General features: G+C 38.3%; 1 protein-coding gene across 6 annotated transcripts in view; it reads right to left on the bottom strand.

Moving 5' to 3' along the window:
* Nucleotides 1-19645, bottom strand: part of LOC136422948 (filamin-A-like) — a 117311-nt gene extending 97666 nt beyond the window's left edge. For 2 of the 6 annotated variants that reach the window (XM_066410881.1, XM_066410882.1), the window contains exons 1-4: nt 19073-19642; nt 10238-10445; nt 9548-9671; nt 8007-8162 (exon numbers count right to left, since the gene is read on the bottom strand). In XM_066410881.1, the coding sequence (XP_066266978.1) occupies nt 8007-8162; nt 9548-9671; nt 10238-10445; nt 19073-19388 (804 nt within the window). In that variant the 5' untranslated portion in view covers nt 19389-19642. Of the gene's footprint in view, nt 1-8006; nt 8163-9547; nt 9672-10237; nt 10446-19072 lie in introns of all 6 variants that reach the window. The other 4 variants (XM_066410883.1, XM_066410884.1, XM_066410885.1 and 1 more) reach the window with 3 other exon arrangements.
* Between the last annotated feature and the right edge of the window lie 4892 nt (nt 19646-24537).

Below are 24537 nucleotides of genomic sequence, written 5' to 3'. Positions count from 1 at the left end.
CCTAATTGTCTGAGTTTTCTTTCTCCGCCGTAGTTGATTCTTGGGTTATTGATCCCAAATGGCCTCGTTTAAATCCTTGTTCTGTTGACAAAGCAACTGTAATGACTGTGAAGGGTATACTATTTTTCCAAGGACTGCACAGGGCAAGCTCAATTGCAAAGGATTAGAAGGGCTTATCAGGCGTTCTAGATCTTCAGATTGCAGAGACTATAGTACAACACGTTTTATTAATATCTGCTGCTTTTCTAGATAAAATGAGCGCAAGTCTTATTTAATGAATAAAAATAAAAATTGGTGGTGGTGTCTAGGAAAACTTTCACAAACGTAAGGTTAACAAATTTGGTGAATATTGCTACTTGCCAAAGAACACTGTTAGGGTTACTCTTGACAAGCAACTGGATAAAATTTGGAAAATTTGCTTGAGTAACTGTTTTTTGGCAAATCTTTTAACCTTCATCAACTGAAGGAGAATAATATTCATTATAATTTCCTACTTTGCCATCAATCTGCAATGCCATATTTGGCAAGCTGAAAGCTCTTGGTCTAAGATATCCAGCATATATTGCAGTCAACAGAATTGATAAGTGACTGAAAATCAATCTTATTTGCCTTAAAAAAAACCTGCTACCTTCGGAAACTTGGACAACACAGGAAGGCACTGTGTCTGCTCCTGTCATGCTTGGGTAACTTCCAGGCAACTAATGTGTGCTAGACTGGAATCTGAAGTTGGGGTGAAGAGTATGGAACAGAGACAGGCAGGATCTCCAAGGCCATGCTTTTTGCTCATAAATCTATATCTCGTTTCAAAAGCGCTACAGCAAAAAGAATGAGCATAGCAAATTTGATTATCTGAAAATGTGTGCATTGCAGTATACAAAATTACATGGGATACAGTAATGTAATACAGTAACTATGCTTTTCAATTGAGACAACCATCATAGCGACTCTGAGCATAAGGATGCTTGTAAGAAGACTTTTGCTGCATGGCATTTGTTGTTTTCTTGTGCACAAAGCTACTTGATATCTTAATTTTATTACCTAATTCATCATTTAACACTTAGTTGAAATTCAATCTATCATCTATTATTCAGAAAAGTTAACCACTATTATGGCTTACAGGATTAATTACCTAACTTACCTATCTACTCTTCTTCCCTTACTTGAATGTGGTATTTTTGGCAAAGTTAACGTAAAGTTGATCTACAGAAGCGATACTTTATTCAATAGTCTCCAGTGGGTCAAATTCAAATTGAAATTCCAGTTAACTGAACACTTGTCCGACAAGTCAAAGGACTAACATTCTTGGTAGGTCAGCACAGCGGGGGTACATTAGTGCTATTGCTCACGTTCATTCATTCAGATGTCACTTGGTGGCACATATATAGGGCAGCAAGTTTCCTTGCTGTTTCAGTAATAGGGAATATTTTACAGGGAGGGGTTGCTATCAATAATAGTTCTTCCTCTTTAATGTGCTTGAGGCACCTCCTCAAACAGGCACGTCCCTTCTGAAAGAAAGTGCAACCCCAACCAAGATTTTCGGACCCCATGACTTCTACATGGGTCTCCAAGTAACCAACTACTTGGAAACAGGTCATCTCAACTGTGAGGCTGCTACCAGTTAAGCTAAAGGGACATCAAGATATATATATGACGATATATATATGCAAGATATATATATCGTCATCATCGATTTTGCTTGTCACACAATGGTACAAATGTTATCATCCAAAAACATCAGAAGAGGCTTTGAATATTTTGCCTTGTCTAATAGTACATTAATTTTACAGAATGAAATTCTTTTAGCATTAAGGTCTTAACTCTCATTCAAACTGCAACTGCTTGTATTATTTACCAGTGACTAGTTTCTAATTTGAGAAAGGACAATCTACACATTGTGTAGATTATAGAAAAGCAAACAGCCCGAAACTAATACCCAAACAATCCATTTGAAATGCCAACTTCAAATCTGTCAATGAATAATGTAATACATGCATTGTAACGTAGCTTTAGTGTGTCAAATTGTGAAATTACCATTTTGAAATACCCTTAATAATAGTATTCAATTGGCTCAGAGTGATAGATGATTTTTTAAAGATACGTAGTCAAATTATTTTCAAAATTGTGCATCAGACATTTCAAAAGATGATGACGCTGAATACATTCTTCACCTTTGGAAAATCATGACAGTTATAAAAGGGAATCTTTCGACAATAGATGATATTGCCATGCAAGCTCTTCTAAAGTTTTTTTGAAAGGTTGCAGGACAATAACTCACTACAGGTAGACATAGAGAATCTTATGATTCATTTCATTTTTCTTAAAAGAAGCAATACAGAAGACCGAAAGATTCGGTTGAAAAATCCAGTGAGTCAAATTCTTTGAGTAGGAGTATAATTTTTCATTGATGTAATTCACTGATTCAGATAAAATTCATGATGAAATTTGAATCATAAGTTTACTCTCTGGATTTTGGAAGTCCTCAATGTGTATCAAATACCATTGAATGATAATTTACTTCCTTGGAAATAGAAAACTGTTGCTAGTACCAGTCTGTCATTTAGTTTAATTTCCTTCAGAAGAAAAATATCCCTTCTGAAAAGAAACAAATGCCTGAAGAATCACAAATCTCAGGTTGAATCCTTCTATTTACTGCACGAGCACGTTTAAACCATAACTGCCACGATGTGAAAAATGTGTACTACACTGTACTAACTACAAGTAACGACCTTCAAATAAACGAAGGTCAAAAATGCAATCCGTCTGTTAGGTACATAGTGTACATTATTCAACAATTAATTTGATATATCTCTGCAGATCGGTGATTAGCCCTAAATGTTAACATGTCCCAGAGGAATACGCATTATTTCCGTTGCGGCTTACGTGTGCGTATGTGGGGCCTCAACGTAATGTCACGGTTGTACGCTAACAATTACAAGGAACATCTGGGTTTCAAACTGAGACTGTCGATTTTAGCGAAACTAATTTCTGTCAGTGTTTGGGTGTCAAACCTCCAGGGTATCAATTTGAACGTGTTTATGTTGGCTTTGTTTACATCTAATTGCTTTATTGATTTGTTTATTCGTAATTAACAAAGCTAAAATATGCTATAATATCCATTCAAAGAGTTGGAACATATGATTTGATAGTCTGCATCTATAAGTATTAATGTGAAAACAAAGTGTTTCTTATTCACTCATTAATTACTGAAAGACATATTTTTATTTATTCAAGACATATCTTCACTTTAGAAAACAATTGTTTATTTCTCATGATACCACATGTACATGTGTACATGTGTACATTGTAGACAAATAACAGAAGCATGCAGTAAACTAATTTGTTTTACCAGGTGGCTCAATAGTAGCAGCATGTATATGTTAAATCTTTGAGCCAGGTTAATGTAATTAGCTTATACTGTCTTGCAGTCATAGAAGGCCAACATGTCCGCAGCCCTGCTAGATTCAAATTCCGTATACCAGAAACAAAGACCTAACTTGAGAGGGCCGCATTGATGTAGACATGAGATACTGTTTCTCTAAAACTTTGACGTCATGCAAACAGCTGTGATCCGACAATTTGACAGCTCACTAAGTTGGGAAACAGAGCGGCACCAAGCTCTTTCACTTCATACAAAAGCCTAGTACATTGACCCAATACTAAGATTCAGGCAGACAGTGAAACAGATATGGATTGTCTTTGGCAGTCTCAAAGACAGTTTTATCAATTAATCAAATGTAGGTTCTCTTCAAAAAAGAAAAAAAGACATCTAAATCTTCCCGTTTTAATTTGACGGATTCCTGCCATGTGACCATTAAACAATTTCAAATTGTAAGATTTGCAATATTCCATAGTAGGCTATGATAGTTAAGTATGTTAACCAAAATACTAACTAAAGATTTGGGCAGACAGTCAAACAAACATGCCCATGTTGTTTGTGCTTTCAATTAATCAAATGAAGGTTCTTTTCAAACTGAATCAAAGAAAAAAGACATTCGATTCCTGCAATGTGATCATGAAACGATTTATAAGATTTGCAGTCTTCATATCTCTTTTAAACATTCTTTCGTGGTAAGACTTAAGTCTAGTTCACCTTCACAATTATAAAAAAACTTTCAGCCACTGTTCCCTTTATTCAAAATAACGCTGCCCTTGATTTTCCCTTCATGATGATTTGTTATTCCACCGGAATACCTTTCAGCACCAAGGGCATGATTGGTGTGCAAATTGGAGGCTTCTATACAGACTTATCCAATTGATTTGGTTTTCACCACACTAATACTAATAAACGGCTCTTCTGGATTGCAAATAAACCCTCTTTTAGCACTGAGATCAATGCGTTCTCATAATGATTAAGTCATGATTTACCCTTCCAGCCTAATTAACTGATACCCAGACTTTTATGTATTATACAAGCTTGCTGAGTGGTTATTTCCTCAAATTTTCGGCAAAGAGTGGAGCACCATATCAAGCAGACATCTTCAAACCATATTGGTTTTACAAACAGCCTTCAGATATTAAAATATTAATATGATAAGGACTTCTTAATTTTGTCACATTTAAGTTCCCTGTGGGCCTTCAAGGTACACATTTTCCATAAAAAAATAGTATCTATGTGTTCAGCATGGATTACTCTACAACACTGCAGTCTAATTACAGGTACAACTATGATAATAAGAAAGATTTTTATCAATATCTTCAAAATGTTTACAAAAATGGCAAGATCGGAATATTCATGAACACCTAGCTAAGTACTCGAAATCTGCACCACCATGTTTAGACTGCTATCTTTTTGTAAATTATGTCTACTTTCCAAATAGGTATTTTTCTACACAAAATATTGTTTTATGGGAGCCCACAAGCTAGGAAAAGATAAGATGTCAAAAATCTAACTTTTCCCTGCTCCAGAGGAGAAATATGATCTCTTTGTTGGTATAAGTGAACAATACAGCTAATCAAGGTGTTTACATAGCACCCTGATGGCAGGGTTGCAGACTACCTGGGGAGAACAATAGCCAGTTCTCGACTTGTTCACACCTACCTGGCAGTACCTGGTATGCGCTAGACAGCTAATTGTTTGGGTTTAGAAACAATAAACATTTTTATGTTAGTTCTTTTAAAGATAAGGATCCAAAGATAACAAGAATTTCACAACTTCAAACTTATCATAACCAAACATATCCAAACCTTTTTGGCATCTCCATTCAAATCACATTAACGTGTCTAAGTTCTTTTTATTTAACTCACAAGCTTGCTGAGTTGCACTTTTTTTTTTGCACCACCACCAATTTTTACAACCAAAAACAAAATTAAGTTAAAATCACAACATAATCATAGAATTGGAGCAATACTTGAAAGCAACATAACAGAAGCGATACAACATTGCATACAAAACTACCTGTGACAAATAGGTGCATAAAGTAAGAATTATAACATCATTCTATACCGCGACAAACCAATAAAATACATCTTGTATCTTATCTTGTATCATTACATACAAAACAAAGTTCTTTTACTGACACTTATACAAGACTGGGACCCTGACTGGGATCTAAAAGATACATAATTGTGTATAATGTACTTGGTGTGTATCCATGACAAACTTGACTAGACAAACATTCAACAGGTCTCACAGATTTTCTTTTCAAGTTGATTGATATCAAAAGATATTCAAATTTGGATTAATTGAGAAGTGGCATAAAATCCATCATCCTGGCGGGTCCTATCATTTCTTCTTCTTCTTTATGTTTATGTCCATGATAGAAACTGAGAAAACCAGGAACATGAAATAAGACGCCGGCGGTACTAATGAACCGACTCAACCAAACAAACTCTGGCAAATGAACTCTAGATCTGAACTGTTTCTCGAACTGTTGATCTAGGATTTTGAGCTTCATCTTTCCACCGTTTGAATAGTTTTATTCACTTTTATTTTTTGCAACTTTTGTCTGTATGTTTGTATCCTAGTCTGTATACACTGACCAAGGAGGTTAACTTCCTTGCACTGACTGACAGCAAATGTATCATGATGATGTACATGTAGTTGGACATTTGAGGTCTTGAGCCAAATGCTCTGTTCACTTTTATGTGCTGACATAGCTGAGAGAAACTTATTTTTCTTCCTTCACTTCCATTTTGGTTAATTCAATATACAGGGTAGATTTCTTACAACCAGATGAAGGTAGCTTACAATGCACATTCTGCATGACATAAGCCGATGCATATATATGAGCTTTGGTATATAAAGTAGGTATGTCCATGAATGTTAGACGCCCAGGTATTAAGATACACAAGATAACAGCAAAGGGATAGATTTTGGAAACGGTCAGACGTTTTAGACAGCATCCACTGTTTTTCATTAGGGACAACTTAACAGACGTGTGGTGTAGGCAGTTTGAATTCGATTTATTTCATTTTACGGAGCACAAAAACCGGGCAACCTACTTGTGGGTTTTTATTTTAACCTTTCCTTACTAAGAAACAAAATCCGAATTTCAATTGTTCAAGCCATAGATAAAACGATGCACGAGGGATAGACGTGCTAATGCACTGAAATAAATCTACAATTGGTACTATATGGCAAGGAGGTTTTATATAGGCTTTCTATATAAAACCTCCTTGTCTATAGTAATTATCTTCCAACTTAGCTAAAAGAGGGTTTTTGTGGGGGGGGGGGTTACTCATATCAAAAGTTGGATATAATAATGTATTATTCCTCTAAGTTCTGGAATAAAAGTTCTGGAATAAAAATTGATCATCAAAACAAACCAAACCGGCATCACACCCGGAACAACATGGAAGATTATCAGACTATAGATTCAGGTTACATAAGGTTCTCCTTTATATGATTCCCTATAGTATGCTATATGTCAGGCTATATGTAATGAAGATGGTCAGGTCACATTTGATAAAACAATCGACTAGTAATGTTGATATATGAGCATCACACAAATTAGAAAATTTCCTAGACACAGGGAATCCTTTGTCAATCATAATACACATCCAGCACCGTTCCCAGACAGCCAAAATTTCACACTCCACAGGATACCAGGTATCACCTCACCTGGTCCACTGGAACCCCTCCTGTAATGTTTTCACACTGGGCAGGTAGGTAGCAATTATCAAACAATAGGGAAAATCTGGAAAATTCAGGGTTAAAGGTTGTATCCATGCGTTGCTAAGGTGGCCAACGCCCAAATGGCAAGGGGGTCCTGACTATGACTTAACTTAGCTGAGTTCAGTATGTTACCATAAATGTCTGTACACTGATAGTAATAAATGGCTCTTCTAAATTGCAAATAAACCCCTTTTTAGCACAAAGATCAATGCATTCAGTATGTTACCATAAATGTCTGACTTTAGGACATGGAAATACGGCACGTATTTAAGCATAGAGCTGTTTCTTATGACTCCGATTCTAAAATATCTTTCCTTGTTAGATACTTTGAGCAGTTTATGAGGTGAAAGAGCCGCAAAAGTTCAAGTTCAAATGAAGATGTATTCCCACCAGTTAGGGTTCTTGCCTGTAAAAAGTGAAAGGCATTTGAAGATAATCTCGAGAGATGAAATGATAGGGAACAGGAATACATGACTATTGGGGATGTGGTCTGTGAGGTCATGGGTGGAGGGGTGTCAGAAAATCTTTGTGATTGTCCGTTCATGGGATTTTCAAATGGAACAATCCTTGGTTGAATTATGTAACACTTTTAAGTTGAATTATGTGACCTCTATTAGGATTATTCTGCTGGTTTACATAAACCCACCACTTTGAAAAACGGAATTCAGAGATTTCTAGTACAGCACCCCCAAGTATACCCAGTTTAGATATACAGGATTGCATTATACTGGGTGATGTTGGGTTGGAGATCTGTTTGGACGTATCTTTTTAGGGTGGCGGAATTAAACTGTATGTACCATGGTGTAATTATGTCAGTAGATGTTAACTACTTGAGATCTACTTGAATTTTTGCAACTTTCTTAACTTAAGTTAAATCATGTAACATTCTCACCTGAAAGTTGTTGACCTTAGCCTCAGGCACCAGGCTGTTGAGGGCCTCGAGAGCAGCATCATAGCCTGGGCCGTCCTCCTTCACATAGTAGGACAGGTATGTCATCCCAGACAGCTCATCTAGGGACGGGTCTGAGAAGTCGTCTGGGCTCACAACCTGGGGTTACGACAGAAACAGTGCAAAGGTTAAAGGAGCCCAAAGTAATTTCAGAACGTACGTTGGAAGTTGGATTTTCAAATTCAAATTTCTAGTCCTTTCTATACATAGTAAGTTTAGATAACACTATCCATTGCATATAGACCTTCATGGAGCAAAGATGCGATGTCATTGTGTGGTAAGAACTCAAACATTTAAATCTTGGCCCTGATTTTTTTGGTGGTCCCAATATATAAAGGACTTCTTGTGCGACTTGTTTCTGTTCTCTTTGTGAACACCCAAAGTATGAAATTATGATAGAAATGCGTTTCTGTGAGCAAGTAAATGTAAGTGCCTGAATCTCCAGACTACAAGTAGAAGTGTTTTATAATGATAACCATATTGTCATAGCAACATGAGGCCTTAAGTGCCTGAATTTCCAGAATATATACTATTAAATAGAAGTATGTTAGAATGGTAACCATATTGTCATAGCAACATGGGGCCTTAAGTGCTTGAGTTTCCAGACTACAAGTAGAAGTATGTTAGAATGGTAACCATATTGTCATAGCAACATGGGGCCTTAAGTGCTTGAGTTTCCAGACTACAAGTAGAAGAGTGTTAGAATGGTAACCTCATTGTCATAGCAACATGGAGCCTTAAGTGCCTGATTTCCAGACTACAGGCAGAAGTGTGTTAGAATGGTAAACATATTGTCATAGCAATATGGGGCCTTAAGTGCCTGAGTTTCAAGACTACATTTAAAGTGTGTCAGAATTGCAACCAACTGGTTCCCAGGATACAGAAACAGCTGTCAGCATTGAAAACTAACAGAAAACACCTGCCAGGTATAACATTCGTGGTCACTGACGAAAGACAGCAGATGCAGGAATCTGTTAAGAGACCTTAACCACTTGTTTGATTTATTTTGCATAATGTATCTTAATACCTGGATGTCTAACCTTCATCAATGTACCAACCAGGCATTACAGCAACTGCCAAATCATTTGTACAGCATATGTTGATGGAGGTTAGACAGCCAGTTAATAAGATACGCAATACAAATGCAACAGTTCCTGGATACGTTTTGTGAATGGTCAGACATATGCCAAAGCCTTTTTCCTGGTTGTGAATCGACCCTACATGTTGTACGACAAGCATTTTTATGGCCCTTGGAGATAATGCACGACGAAGTCGTAATGGCCATAAAAATGCCTGTTGTATGATGTGTGGGGCCAACCACAAATACGTACCACTTTGTCATACAATGTCGTCGTACATGCAGAAAATTTGCTGTGTGTAAATCGAGGCTAAGAAATTCATTTTGGATAAAGAGTAGATAATGAAAATCTGTTAAAATTCTTCCTCAGGTCTAATCTTTCCTACTTCTAAAATGTGTGTTTTACCTGAGGGATGTTGAACTCCCTCTCGGCGATGTCCATGGCGTTGCGACAGTTCTGTAAGGCATCCTGGCGGTTCAGACTCCTCCAGTGAGGAACCAGGCCTGGGCGGCAGTAGTCAACAAGGGCACTGTGGGGAAAGATAAAAAAACATTTAAATCTCTAAAACACGTTTTATTTGTTGGACACACATGCAACAGTCTATAAACAGCTAGACAAGACTGCAATATAGATTTTGTAGTCTGATATAGCGATTATGACAAATTTCTCCAATTACTCGTGAAACATACTGCAAATTTTAAGTTGACACATTTTGCCCAGTGCTCAAACCTCCGGTTAACTGCCAACCACAAGTGAAATTTAAGTCTTTAAGATGGTTGTCAGTTAACTTAAACGAATTTGATCAAATCAAAAAAAAGATAGCAAAAGTTATTTTCTGCCACACAAATAGATGACAGTGTTGAGCTCGTTATTCTATGTTATGCAGATGCAAAATAATGATTACAAAATCATGGTATACAATGTCATCTCAATGTGTACATTTATGTGTTACCTGAGCACTTTTTGTTTTGTTTTGAAATAAGACTGGGACTTTAGATACAAATAATAGAACAGCTGTCATAATGACTCTCTTAGTGAACTTCAAGTATATTTGCTACACAATACTTCAAGTTGAAGTGACACCTGTTTGCTCACCTTAGAGCTATCCCATCATTCCAGTCTGTGGAGAGGTTTGAGATGCGGCATTCCAGGAGAACCGTCTGCAGCCAGAGGAGCATGTGCTTCTTGGGGGAGAACTTGGACCCCTTCTGGCCACTGCCTCGGCTCAGCTGGTAGTGCTGGATCAGCGTCCAGATCAACCCCAGCATCAGCTTCTCGTTCCCCTCCATAACATCCTCGTTTCCTGCCGAAAGACAAGATTTCTATCTTTAATAATGTTTTTTATTGGTCAGAAAGTACCTGTGCGATGGCAGTATTACTAGTGCTGAATTGGTGCAGGGTTTACAATGACATTATACATATGGGCAACAGATACATATTGCCTCCACACTTGCATTTTTGTGGAACTTTCGCAAGGGTCTGGTCGGCTGCCATTCAGTGCCAGCAGGTGACCCAAATACGACCTTCCTCAACCAAAGTCAGGTATACCCATTTACACCTGGGTGGAGTGAGGAAATTCATGTAAAGTGCCTTTCCCAAGGGCACAAGATTGGTGACAAGACAGCATTTGAACCCGGGTCTACTTGGTTCTGAGCCGAACGCTCTCACTGCCATTACGCCACATGACAGAACAGAATCTTTAGAACAATGGCATTGCTGAAAAATTGTGCAACTAATGTATAAAAGGACCAAATTTGGCACACATGTATTTGAATGTATTCATACAAACATAGATATGGAGTCATCTAAATTTTTGCCTAGAACTAATTTTACAGCATTTTTTGGCCATTTTCATGGCTCCTGTGCCCTGGTATCTAAACCAGATAACGTGAAATTTGGTTATGTGTGTGTGGCTGTACAGCATAACTCAAGAAGGCCTGGATGGATTGTCTTGATATTTGGTACTAATATGTGGGTAGGTCTTGATGAGACTTGGAAATGATTCGATTTTGGGCCCCCTGGTGGCTTGTTTTGGTACTGCAGCAGAACTTCCTGTTTTTATATCTCGTTGTAGATACAATGTATTTACAATGACAGGAACTTGGCAGATTTCTTGGATGTACTTGAATAGGGCTCCGAGCCCCTATATTCTGACACCCCTATGACAGACCCCTAACCCATCACCTTAACCCTAGGATGGCGTATGTATAGATATCAGAACATAGGCCCTATGTTCTGATATCTATACATACGCCATCCTAGGGTTAAGGTGATGGGGCATAGGAACATGGGGGCCTAATATGGTATCGGAATGTTGGGGGAACATAAGGGTGTCAGCCACATGATTCTGGTAACATACATGTATGTTGCCTGTATCTAACCTCCAAGCAGATCTAATGGTTGCAACTTGATCCAACTGGCAAAAGGAGTTTTTATAGCAACCCAAGATCTGCGATAAGTGGGTTTCAACAAAGGCTATTAACATCCAATTGTTACCTAATCAAACTTTGCCTGCCAAGTTGTTCTTTGCAACCATTAAATCTGCTTGGAGATTAGCCTATATCTGAGTTAGCTTGTGGTGCGTCATTTAGTATCAAACTGCATTTTTGTGCAATCTTTATTGACATCACTGCTTATATCATCGTAATGCCAACCACATCGTAAGCTACAACATGTTATCTTTACTGGTGTAGTGGCTTTTATGATTCATATCATAATGTATGTCATTCTGTGTAATACTATTTTTATTGGTTTGGAGGCATGTATGGTCATAACATTAGGTATATTGGCAATAGGGCCTTAGGTGCCTGAGTTTCCAGACTACAAGTAGAAGTGTGTTAGAATGGTAACCTCATTGCCATAGTACCAGTGCTTTTATTCAAAGGTATTCCATTCAAAGTATTAAGTTATCAAACATATGACAACTTATCGTACATAAAATCTATGGGAAGACGACTTCCCAACAACTGTTGTACCGTAAATTCCTGGGCAGTAAGCTATAACATTAGAGATGACTTGAATCATCCATGCAGCTTGGTATGATTATAAGTTCTGATCAAACTCTATAAAAATTCAGGTCCTCGGACAACAGTGTTTGAAGGTATTTGTGAATATTAACCAGATTCGAGTATGGGGGAGTCTGTTAAGTTTCATCAGTCAAGGACCCTGTCTGGTACAACGGATATGCTGGAAGTTGCAAAGGTTAATGGTTATAACAACATAACTTATTCCACTCCAATGCAATTCTAGGTTGATTTCCTTCATGATCAAAGATCTAAGACAATATTCTGAAGCACAAATCAAAAACTGCTTCTGTTATTGTCTTAAATCTTTGATTATACTAAATCTTACTGTATGACCAGATGTGTTAAACATTAGGAAGGGAGTGTGGCATTCCTAAGAAGATCTATCTATCCAATAGCCTACAGGCACCGTACACCGTGAGAACGTCCCGGTGCGAGCGGACAAAAGGATAATTGACTGTCAGGCAGACAGCGCTACGGACCATTGACTGTCTTGATTGTCCCGAGAAGAGATCTTCCCAGGGTCGACTGGGCCGTTAAACCGGTGTGATTTTAAACCAGCCATGAGAACTCAGTTTAGTGCAGATTGGACCATTTTATGTGTACACATTCCTTTTATTTCAAGTTTTAATACAAATTACATACTGAGTTTATTTTATCATTCCTTTTTATTGTGCCTGTATAGTCTTTATTTACACTTAGGTTAAAGTTGAACCAACTACCAACACAGGCCATTTCATACAAGTCCTTTTTATTTCAAAGTTTTGCTCATTATGTAAATTACATTTGTCATACACTGTTTTATCACTTCTCATTCTGATGGCTGTACAAACTTAGTACAGTACGGTACGCCATTGGGAACATTGTTTGCACTAATAAATATAGATAAGTTTAATTTTGGATTCGTTTCATCTTTTAAGAAAATGCAGGCACCATATGATGTTAATCCCTCGCACAGGTGTTCCAAAATCCAAATAGAACAAAATAGTGTATAAGAAAGCATGGCAAATATGTAGTAAAAGTTGACTGATCGTGAGAGACAAAAAACCTAGTAAATGTTTTGAATTATCAGCTAAAGTTATGAGATAGCAATCAAGAGCTGTGTGATCAAAACATCAAAAATTTTATAAAAATAATTGGGACTCAACCCCACAGTTATGGACACAAGCTGGGAACCTATTGGATGTTAGTATTTTGACTAAAACTTAAAGTCAATTTCATTCCATATCTAAACCTTGGTGTACTTAAGAGCTTAAGATTATGGCTTTAAGGTACACGCATGATGGCCACTCCCTAAGGACAATGACTCATACTTATTATCTGCACGCTATTGTGTAGGAATGTTGTAACAAGTGGTTCCATTGGTGAACTCTCTTAATGCATCATAAATACTTCACACATGACAGATGCCACACACCATGGTCCCTGCAGTATGGTTATGAAATAATAAAATGTTCATTATGACTTTGGCCTTAATTGACCTAAGTATTGACATCTTTTGACTGGTTAATTTATATCATCATATCTATTTCAAAAATTGCACATTTTCAACAGTTGCACGCAATAATTTTAAAAACACTATTATCAACTACCGTGATTCTTGATCATTACAATCACTGAGAGTGCTTGTCATTTTAAGGACAGTCCAAATAAAAACTTAAAGAGGGCCATTTTCGGCCCCGGTCAATTTTCCAGTCGCTCTTAAATTAACTAGTCACAAAAGGTACAAAATTTGTAGAAAACAAGAGTTTCTTGCATTAAAACATACAAAGTTGTGAAGTTAACTTCAGATGCCATTGGGTAGAAATGTTATCATTTTCTTAAGATTTTTGTGCGATATTGTTTCTCCTCTACACTGTGACAATTGCAAGAGGGACCATGGGTCTGACTAGATCCTCATTTTTATTTAACAGTCAGCATTGCTGTTTTATATGACATATAGATATAGTTAAAGAGCAAATGTATATTCATGGGCCAAGAGAAGCCAGGACATAACAAAATTGCTATATGAAATGCTTAGATTACAATCTCCTTGTTGATTTGTCTTCCACAGTCATTTAAAAGCAGTACATCTTGTGTTTCATGTATGACCTTTACTATTAAGGGCCCCACTTGTCTTCCCGATCAATAATTGATGAGCACAGCTGATGTGGGATGGAGGTGGTTAAGACGGCGAGTGAGGCAGATTCGTCAGACAACAACAGACTGATTTTGCAGTTTTACACCTTAAGCACATACCTTAACTATGCCATGGTAAACAACCAAGGCTGTCAAAAACTTGATTTAAGACACCTCTTTGATAAAGTACTTTGATATACAATATACGTAAGCACTGTCTATGAGTTAATATATAGGCAATTGAAATGTAATGGGAGTACAATCCTAAGCTATATTTCCAGCACATGCATGGCGTCCCAAAAAAAAAAATTTTTTATTATTCTTTTTTATTTATTTTTGTAGCTCCAAATTTTGTAATATAAAAATCTATAACATTTTCCCTTGCTATGGGATCCAACAACGAATACTCCATCAAAATTCTCTTTGATCATTAATTGATACCTTTTTTTAGATGTTGCCGGGATTTGAAGTCTCTCTGTTTTCGACCCTCATTCTTCAAGCTAGTAGCTAGTATGTAAATTAAGTTGAATCTGTACATGCAAAGTACCAGTTGTGCATCTGTCAAAACAAATTAGTTTAAAACTATTAAAGCTTCATTCGTGCCTTTGTTATTCAGAGTTTCTTTGTCCTGGGGAAAATCGTGCAAAGGTCACATCCACCAGGGGCAGGGAATGTGCCTGACTGAACTGTTTTCTTTTGATGAATTTTTTATGAAATCCCCAGATGATTGTGTGGAGAAAAGAAGGAGGCTTTCCGTTTCATATTCTGACACTACAATGGCATATTTGAACAATATGGATTGCAATATTATGGCAGTTTTCAATCAAAACTAGATCATACAAATTAACACCAATGTTACATGAAACAAATGAAGTATAAACCATTTTGAGCCTCTGAGTTATTGGTCCAGTTGGTACACTGAAACTCGACTTTTTTACTTGTAAGGCCACACCAAATTTTTTGTTGCTTCTCAGAATAGCCTCTCCTGTTTTTCCCATTTTGAAAAAAAAAATTGGGTCACTATTCTCATTCACAAATTTTTACTCACGATTTTACTATTTGCTCAGTTGTAAAACTCAATAGCCACCAAAATATACGATTATGATAGCCTGCACATACCTAAAAAGTGTAGTCACATTTTATCATAAGTTATAATTTTTCATTTATCAAGACTGTTTCTCGATATCAATCCATATATCACATAGCAAAAGGTAATTTTTTACTGAAATTATAGTACTAGATCAAAAGAAAGGGGTTCATTGAATAAAATGAGCCATACAAAGCTGAAAAATGAATAATCCTCTTATTGTTTATGTTATATAAACCCTTATCTTTACCCCAGACTATTAGCAAAAAGAAAATTTTTTATTCTTTTTTTCGCCCTGTCGCTCCAATTTTTTTCTGAAAAAAAGAAGAATAAAAAAAATTCTAAAAAAATGGTAAAATTATAGTCAAATAGCACAAGCATTACCCATTAATCTTTACTATTACAGTACATATCTTTTGGTCAATTTGGTAATATCTTATGATAACACCCAAATCAGTAATGCCAGCTCTAAAGATGAAGAAAAACTAAATCCTACACCAAATCAGGGTGGTAACTTTAAAACATAAATAGTATGCAATGGGTTCAACTTTACTGGATAACTTTCGACAAAGCAATGAGGTCACAAGCAGGGACCCAGGGACAAGTTTTAGTATCTGTTCCCACCAGCAAATGACTAGGCCCTGGGGCGATTCTCTGACCTCTGCTACTAGACAATACAGGCTGGGGTCAACTGCTTGTAGCTGACTGCTGCAACTCTGTGTTTACATGTAGGTGTAAAATGTAACTGGATGTTTTTCCTAAAGATGGTCACAAGAAAACACAAAAATGTTAAGGAGAAGATACCTACTGCAACAACTTGATAGCTTGATGTAAACTGTTAACTAACTCTGTGATTTAAAGCAGAGAACCCATTGTCTATGTGATGTTGCCCATGGCCATCTTTGAAGTTTTTTTCAATGAAATATCATTTAACAAATCATATTTCTGTTTTCTGGATGATATTACATGTAGCAATTGCCTGACACTCATCTTGCTGTACTAGCTGGAATAATGAGCTCAAAGCAGTGAGAAAGTAGAAAAAATTCATATTTCTACACTTCTGTAGCTATAGTTCAAGGTGGCATTCAGTCATTTGAAAACAAAACACTTTTATAAACATGTACACTACTTTGATAAACCAATGATATACAGACAGCTCCTAGAATAAACACTTGGCTTCTTTAGAGTATCTTAAACAGTTAATTTTGTTCAGATTTAGACCTGAAGTTAAAAAATAACAAAAAGTCAACTTCCGTATCAAAACACTGCTAACATGATTTGCCATACAAAGTAGTTTGATCAAGAAGTTTTTTAGGTATTTGATAAAGCCTCCATGGTTTGATCTAAAATCTGGTTGTCTCAGCAACATTTCCCTTTCAACTGCGGAACAATATGGCAGGCTGCTCCCTCTGATCTGTATTGTACAACTCATCGGAATAACAAAAGGTGTTTTCCCATTGGGACATGGCTTCCTAAGCCCTGCACAGCAAAGAAAAACTGCTATCTAAAATATGCATGCATTTTCTTGGCACCAATACCATCCTGAGTCTACAACAACCTACAGTTTGTATTACCTAATGGTATAGCACTGATATATTCTTTCTTACCCTTATCATTTTTCTATTCTTGGTAAAATATGAGATTTTTGTACCACCAAAATTCAGCTAAAGTTGAAAACAGATTTGATGTGAGATGCCAGTGACAAAACCATGCAGGTCAAAACTTAGATAATCCCAAAATATCTTAGCTTTCTAAAATCTAGTTATATCTCAGTAGCAGTCATTTTGGAATACTTTCAAAATATATTTATGATACAGTAATATTGATATGCTTCATATTATAAATGGGTGTGGTAAGATATCAACACATACATCATTATCACAATGGCAACTTTCTAACTTAAGTTATATATATCTCACTAGTAGATATTTTGGAACACTTTCAAGATGTATTTATGATACAGTAATATTGATATGCTTGATATTATAAATGGGTGTGGTAAGTAACAACACTACATTAATGTCAACTTTCTAAGTACCCTGCCATGCATTGTTGACCATCAATGAAATGGGGTAATTTGATGGGTGGTATAATTGAAGAATCACAGAGGTTAATGGACAGTCCCTTTGCACAATGCATAATGTACTGTCCCTCCCACCTTTGTAGCTAACACAAAGACACAGGAAAACTGGGAGGCACCCTGATAGAGTGACTCACAATATTATCTCCAGGGACATCTTTCCTTTTATACAGTGTGTTATTATGTACCTCCATATCTATTGTTTTGTATCATTAGAAAGCATATTTGCTGCATTATGAAACAAGTCTATATGATTATTATTTGGAAATCTATGATGGAAATGAATTTTATTGCTGTGTTTTGCCCGAATATTAAAAAGGATATTACTTGAATATTTGACCATCCACAGATGATTCTTTTGTGTGGAAATAAAATGTAAACTTTCATGAGCCCCTCTCAACAAATTGTATAGGGTGAGCAGAAGACATATCATTTTGTATCTTGGAAAATTATTCTTTAGTCCATATGATGATTCAAAATACAGATCAAGGTAAAATATATCTTAGAAATCATAACTTGGAATATTTAATAAGGTGTTCCATAAGACCCCTCCCAAGTGCCACTAAATTATTCACTTTGGGAGGGGCTGAATTATTCTATTAGGCTTCACAATATGTGAGTTAATATTAATATTAAAACATTGTCGTGAACATGGAAAATAAATTTTTGTGGACTTTCACACAGTTAAAGAAGGTGATGAAATTGTGGTCAACTCACTTTTCATAGATGAACATTACTTTATCAAAAGGTCATTAAAAGGTCATATAGCCCAACTTAAAAAATACACTGTTGCATTTCCTGTCCATTTTTAAGAATTATATTTTGAAAATGAATTACTGGAATGTCTATGAATTGTTCAATTCAATATCACAATATTCTATAATTTGGGAACATTTGATGCTTGCTATTACATTCCTATTCTTGTCTTCAAAGTTGAAATATATCTTGGGACAATGAAAACACTTGTGTTGGGCCGTATTCACTCTGAGCTTTAACACTACATTCCCTACAGACACTGTGTGAAATGAAAATTTCGCACCCTGTCAAGTAATAGAAGGATCGGTACCACACGTACATACAGAAACATTTTAGCATTGGCTTTGGCACAACCAAAGTACTGAGTACGCCTCTAGAATAGAACTCACAACATAAGACAGTCACGGACGTTAAAAAACAGAGTTCAAAATCGATTATCAAACAACAATGTCGGTTCTTTCGACTATAACACGTCCAGGGAACAAATCTTGTCGCATCGACGGAAAAACACACGAGACGACACGCTGGCATGTCTGCGTGTGAAGACTTCAAAAGACTGTCTTTAGGAATTATTTTGGCGGGAGTAAAATTGAGCAGAAACGTTGGCGAGGAGCGTTACCCTGAGGGTAGAACAATGATCTCGCTGGCAGGGCAACACAAGGCGTCCGGTCAAGCATGCAAGATGCTACACCCCGGGTGAAGGCATTTTACATGTTTTGGCTTTACCTTGTCCAAAATGTGGGGCCTGAGAGTCAAGGGGGTGTCCTAAGTCATGTCAAACATCAGACTTTTACCTTAAAATTTGACCTCAAGATGTCATCTTGAGATGGCGGCGGGCTTGAACTATTTTTTTCCTCAACACTTACCGATATTGACGGTTTTGATGCCTTCTTTCTTCATGAGGTCCAAACACCTTGAGACGTTGTCCATTTTCTGTAGGTTGTTGATGGGGTTGCGGTTGACCCTGGGGATCTTACGGTCGGACAGCGCTTCCAAGAGGGTGGCGAGCCGGGTCCCGTCGCGAAGGTCTTCCCCCAAGTCCTGCACGGTTTCCCCTCGCGGCCTCAGCGACTCGTTCACCCAGTTGGTGAAAGTGTTCTTCTGTATTTCGACCCAACGTGAGTCCGTGCTCCGCTTGGGACGGTACGCCGCCACCTTCGGCGAGTCGTCGTCGTCGCTCATGACTGTCTGAAGCTCCTTAAGGCTCCCCGTGAACTTGTACTTGCGTACGTGTACACCGTGCGACTGTGCAAGCCGTGTGAGGTACAAGAACTGCAGTGCATGGGTTGGGCGGAGGCGGGGAATGTTATAGTAGGCTGGGTGTGGCTAATATGACCGACTCAGCCGGGTGGGACTTAACTCGGGGATAGGTTGCTATTGCGATGGGCAAGCCACCTTGGAGCTTTGCCGTGAATAGAGATCGCACGGCACGGGATAGTGTTATTGTCCTGGGCCGTGTCACGCCTACACACCTGGTGGATCCGTCCGCTACACATCAAAGAGACCGCCCACCGCGACACTACCGGGCAACTGAAGAAATATATCCCATCTATTTTCCAACAATATATTCCAGAACTTATAAGAACGCTTGACAAGAAAGATTTCCTTCTGGATTGTTGTATTAAATTTGGCCTCTGCGTTCCCAACAAGGGCCCCTTAAAAGACAGAAGAGTGAGAAGACAGCTATTGTTTGCTGAACAAAGGCGCCCGACTTTCTATTCCTCACACGTGAGGCGGCGGGATATCTGCCCTTTGAATTTTGCGCGTCAGATACTAGCCAATCAGATAGATGGACTTATAGAGGATGGACATTGACAGGTACTGGACACAGGGCGTCAAAAAGAATATGTTTAACGGGATATCTATATATCGAGGATCACTGAATACGCATTCATAACATAGGACAGTTTTTCCTTTGTAAACAGCCATTTCTCAAGTAATGGGATTTTCCCGCATCGCTATCATCTTCTAGAGCAATCCAAACTTTATTGCACAGCAAATGTAACAGGTACAATGTATGGCAAGTTCTTAAACAGTACTAAATATCAAGACACACATGCCTTTGCCTGCAACAATGCTGATGAGTTCTACATAATTTTTAAGTCTTAAAAGACTAAACACTACGCTATTCAATATGACTGATACAGTATATAGAATTGAAGTTACGTAGCACAACTAACGTTCCCAGTACAAATATAGCGGTTGTGAAGGGGAATAATACAAGCTTATATAATATATATTTCTGCAAAAAATTCAATCCAGAAAACAAAAATGATCGTGGATATCCCTGTTCACTTTTCTGCGTAACATTTTCCCTTCAAATTCAACTTTTGCTCCTGTTTTCCCTTGAAATGTTTCTTGTTTATTTTATAAAGTCTCCAGGGACTTATTTTAGTAACAGAAGTGTTTGTTGTGCCCTATTGGGCGTGACCGGTGATTTTCTGCTCGACCGAGCTCACAGCAGCCGCTACGGGTTATGCCCGGATATGGTAATAGTTTCCAGCCGGAGGGTATACTATAGCCTACTAGGAGGGCTTCCGGAGGGACAGAGTTTGGCCTACTCTCCAAGCAGAGGTGAGGTGTGCTCCGGCTTGTTTTGGACGTCTTTTAGGCGTTTGTCGCTGATCGCGCACAGAGGTATGCCTACTCTCCAAGCAGAGGTTAGGTGTGCTCCGGCTTTTTGGACGTCTTTTAGGCGTTTTGTTCCTGTTCGTGCATTTCGATACCTGCATACGCATGCGTGGTGGTGCAGTGGATATGTTGTTCCTTTCACGGGAATGGTCAAAGTTCTAAAGGTAGAAAATATTAGCGACTTAATGAAAATTTGTGGCAATATGGAAGGCGTTTCTTATACTAAACTGTTTCTTTCTTTCTTACGTTTGTTCTATGTTAAACCTTTTCGGTGCCCATAACAACATTCAATTCTGTATGTATGGAACCTTACAACATACGTTGTCATCAGCATTACAAAGTATCTATATTAACTTAGAATACACCACGTGTGCGTGTTCAGGCATTCGTAAGAGTACTTTAAAAGTAACATATCTCTGTCATTATATTTTAGCATGTCGTCGATCTTTTTTTAAATCTTCTTTTGGGTTCCAGAGTGCTGTAACGACAACGTCTGAAATAAATCATTGTACAGTTTGTAGGAACGATTTAAAGGTCATTCTTAAAATTCCGATCACACAACTCTTTGTTTTCATTGTCTATAAATTCAAACCGATAGCTGTCTGCCATATAGGCGAAAATAGGCACCCATTGTGTTTGATAGGTAAACAGTTGAATTAAAGTAGTATATCAACATTTCTACGACAGGATATGGAGTGTGAGTTGTTGTCATGACGTCATTGTGACGTCAGTGATGTACAGCTGTGTGAAGGGAATGAAAAAAATGAAATGAAAAACAAACACATCCCTATATAGGGACTTCGGGTATAATCCCAGGGTTATTCTTGCAACGGCACGCGTCTTGTAATTTCAACCAAGCACATCGGCTCATCACACCCTACTTTTTTTATAACAATGGCTACCTGTCATTTCTATTTCAGTAACATGCGCAGACAAATAGCGACCCCCTACCCTAAAATCTTCCCTGATCCTTCCCCAAGAATAGTGAGATTGCTTTTGTTCGTTGTTTGTGCAATTTACTGGCATGATTTCCAAGCCTTTTCTAAGCCTTTTCCAAGCTATTATTTCTATTTCAGCAACATGCGTAGACAAATTGCAACCCCCTACCCTAAAATCTTCCCTGATCCTTCCCCAAGAATAGTGAGATTGCTTTTGTTCGTTGTTTGTACAATTTACTGACATTATCCCCAAGAAATTGTGTGACGTGTCAGCATGGTTGACACACCCTTGAAGGGAATGTTAACTTCAATACAGACTAAACCCTCCTTACATGCGATAACCCTGAAAGTCACAATAGGCACAATGTAACACTAGGTGTACACGTGAGCGCCAACACAAAGGATGTCATTCCAAGAAACGTTTAGGTGTGGTACAGATCTTTAGCTTGGTATGGATGCCATCATCGTGAAAGGTTTTGTCTGCTCACTGAAAAGGTTCAATTCGTACCTCCTTGTCGGTCTTAATCCGCTCTCCAAGTCGCTATTATTGTAAAAGCCGCTCAGGATGATACTAGCTCTTGCCACGCAACATATTTGTGACAATGGCAAACAAGTCAAGTACAATACATGGGGTCCTGGAATCACATCAGCTTTAAAACTCGGTATAAGTGCAACCCACGTGCACGTTAAAAGACTGTTTGAATATCTTTGTGTTTCCTTTGTCTCAAAGTATGAAATGTCATAGCACCTAAACCAAGAGTAAGGGAAACGAGTGAATATATCTTAAATGTGAACATCTTGCAAGCTTGTGGCTACGGGTGATGAGATGAACCCTGCAAAGAACGTGTAGACTGGCATCACGCCTGTGTCTGTGCATGCTGGCGGTGTGCGGGTCAAAAGAGACATCTTACGGCTGACTAAAATATTGCACCACACAACTTCAACTTGTTAAATACTGTTGAAATTAACGTTTCAGATCGACACACGGCGTCAGTTGTATTGGAGTCGTTGGGCCTTGGTGCACTGTATCCATAATGTGAAATGAGATTACTATATGGCTCTTGTATACAGCGCGCTAAGTGACAAAGCCCTATGTCAACAGCGGATGACCATGCGCGCAGTTCGTGTGGCTCAAAAGAGACGTCTAACGGGCCCTATCAGTACTGCAGTATGAGCTCTCAACAAACTCGTCTGTTTACACAACAGTGCTCCAAAGCGAAACAGGCGCCAGAACGTCAACATAAACCAGAGGCACTACGTCAAACACTTCTTCTATGTGAAAAGAAGGGAGTTCTCGATTACTAGAAAGTCTGTTGGGTTTTTAATCGACAGGCGGTTATATTGTGCCTTTAAGTTAGCGTGGTTTCGATTTCGCGGGAGGGAGCAGAGAAAACGGAGTGTTCGCGGCTTTTTTAAGTTTGCGTTTGAGACAATAGTAGACAAGAGGGTAGGAGGAAAAAAGACTTTCGCGAACATAAAACCACCGCGAACATGTTTGCATTTGCAGTATTAGTATATGTGGATAACCAGGCGATAGTAAGCTGTAAACTTTGACCTTCCGCCGGGTCATCAGCAAAGTTCAAGCTGACTATGCCCTGGATATCCACATATCACGGTATGACCGCTTGTCGATCTAGAGGCAAGTAATCGAGAACTTTGCTCCTGAAAGTGGCAGGACTTGACCTTCTTTGCATCTGAAAGGGCTCGACGCAGTGCTTTTGATTTCTGAATATTAGCGCCCATGTACACTTCGGGTCGCTGTAAAGATCGTCTTGAAGCTGCTTCTGAAGTGAGGACAGACTGCATGGAGGGCTTTGTCGTGAATGCAAGCACGAAACTACTACTAAACCTACTTCAGCTAGCTTTCAAACCTCCAATATGACACTCAAAATAGTCTCTGAACACTTATCATGTTGTGAAATGTCTGAAAAATCTCATGATGATCAACAGCTGACACGTACCTCATTTCCGCCGCCATTTCGAACTAGTAGGGGGCAATCCATTTCATGTCTGTGAAGGGGGGACATCCATTTCACATGGGAATTAAGGGTTTGCAATGGAGGAACATCCATTTCACATGGGTCTGTGAATGGGAACATCCATTTCACATAAACTTTATATAATATTTCTATATATATCAGGGGATGGGAGAGCTCTAGAGATTGACCATTTATTTCTCATATATGGTTCATATTGCACTCGAGTCGTTTTCATGCCCCGTAGGATAAGGCACATGACTGCATCACGCTCTTCCACAGCGTCGATAAATAGACCGCATGGGAGCCACTTGGCAGGCAGAGTTGATCCTGGAACTGAGAACACAGGTCCGCACAAACAAACCTGGATACGAGATGACAGCTGTTTTTGATTAGGTGCGGCTATGCAATAATCTGCTAGGCGGCGCTTTTGTACCGTGAACTGACATTTGAGATTCTGGGTCAGCCATTTTGAACTGAACCAAAACAAACAGTGTCGTAGAGACAACAGTGCGGGTTCAAAACTGCGACCATGTAACGTCTTCAACGCCCGTACAATAGCCGATATTTCAAGGTAAGAAGTAAATGTTATATCTAAAGGATATCGTGCATTTATTCGTCGTATTTTCTTCGGAGAAAACGCGTTGAACAGATGTGGAAAAATAAAAACATGAAACAGCTGGGAGGGGGGCTTCTTCTAGCTTCTGGTACCAGACGGTTTAGCAATCCAAATATTCCTCGCTCTTTGTTTGGAGAAATTTGTGCAAAGAGGAGAGGGACAAAGAG

This window comes from Branchiostoma lanceolatum, chromosome 17 (assembly GCF_035083965.1).
Source record: "Branchiostoma lanceolatum isolate klBraLanc5 chromosome 17, klBraLanc5.hap2, whole genome shotgun sequence".
In the NCBI taxonomy this organism is placed as follows: Eukaryota; Metazoa; Chordata; class Leptocardii; order Amphioxiformes; family Branchiostomatidae; genus Branchiostoma; species Branchiostoma lanceolatum.
The sequence above is the reverse complement of the archived record's forward strand: the minus strand, read 5'-3'. Positions and strand labels throughout refer to the sequence as shown.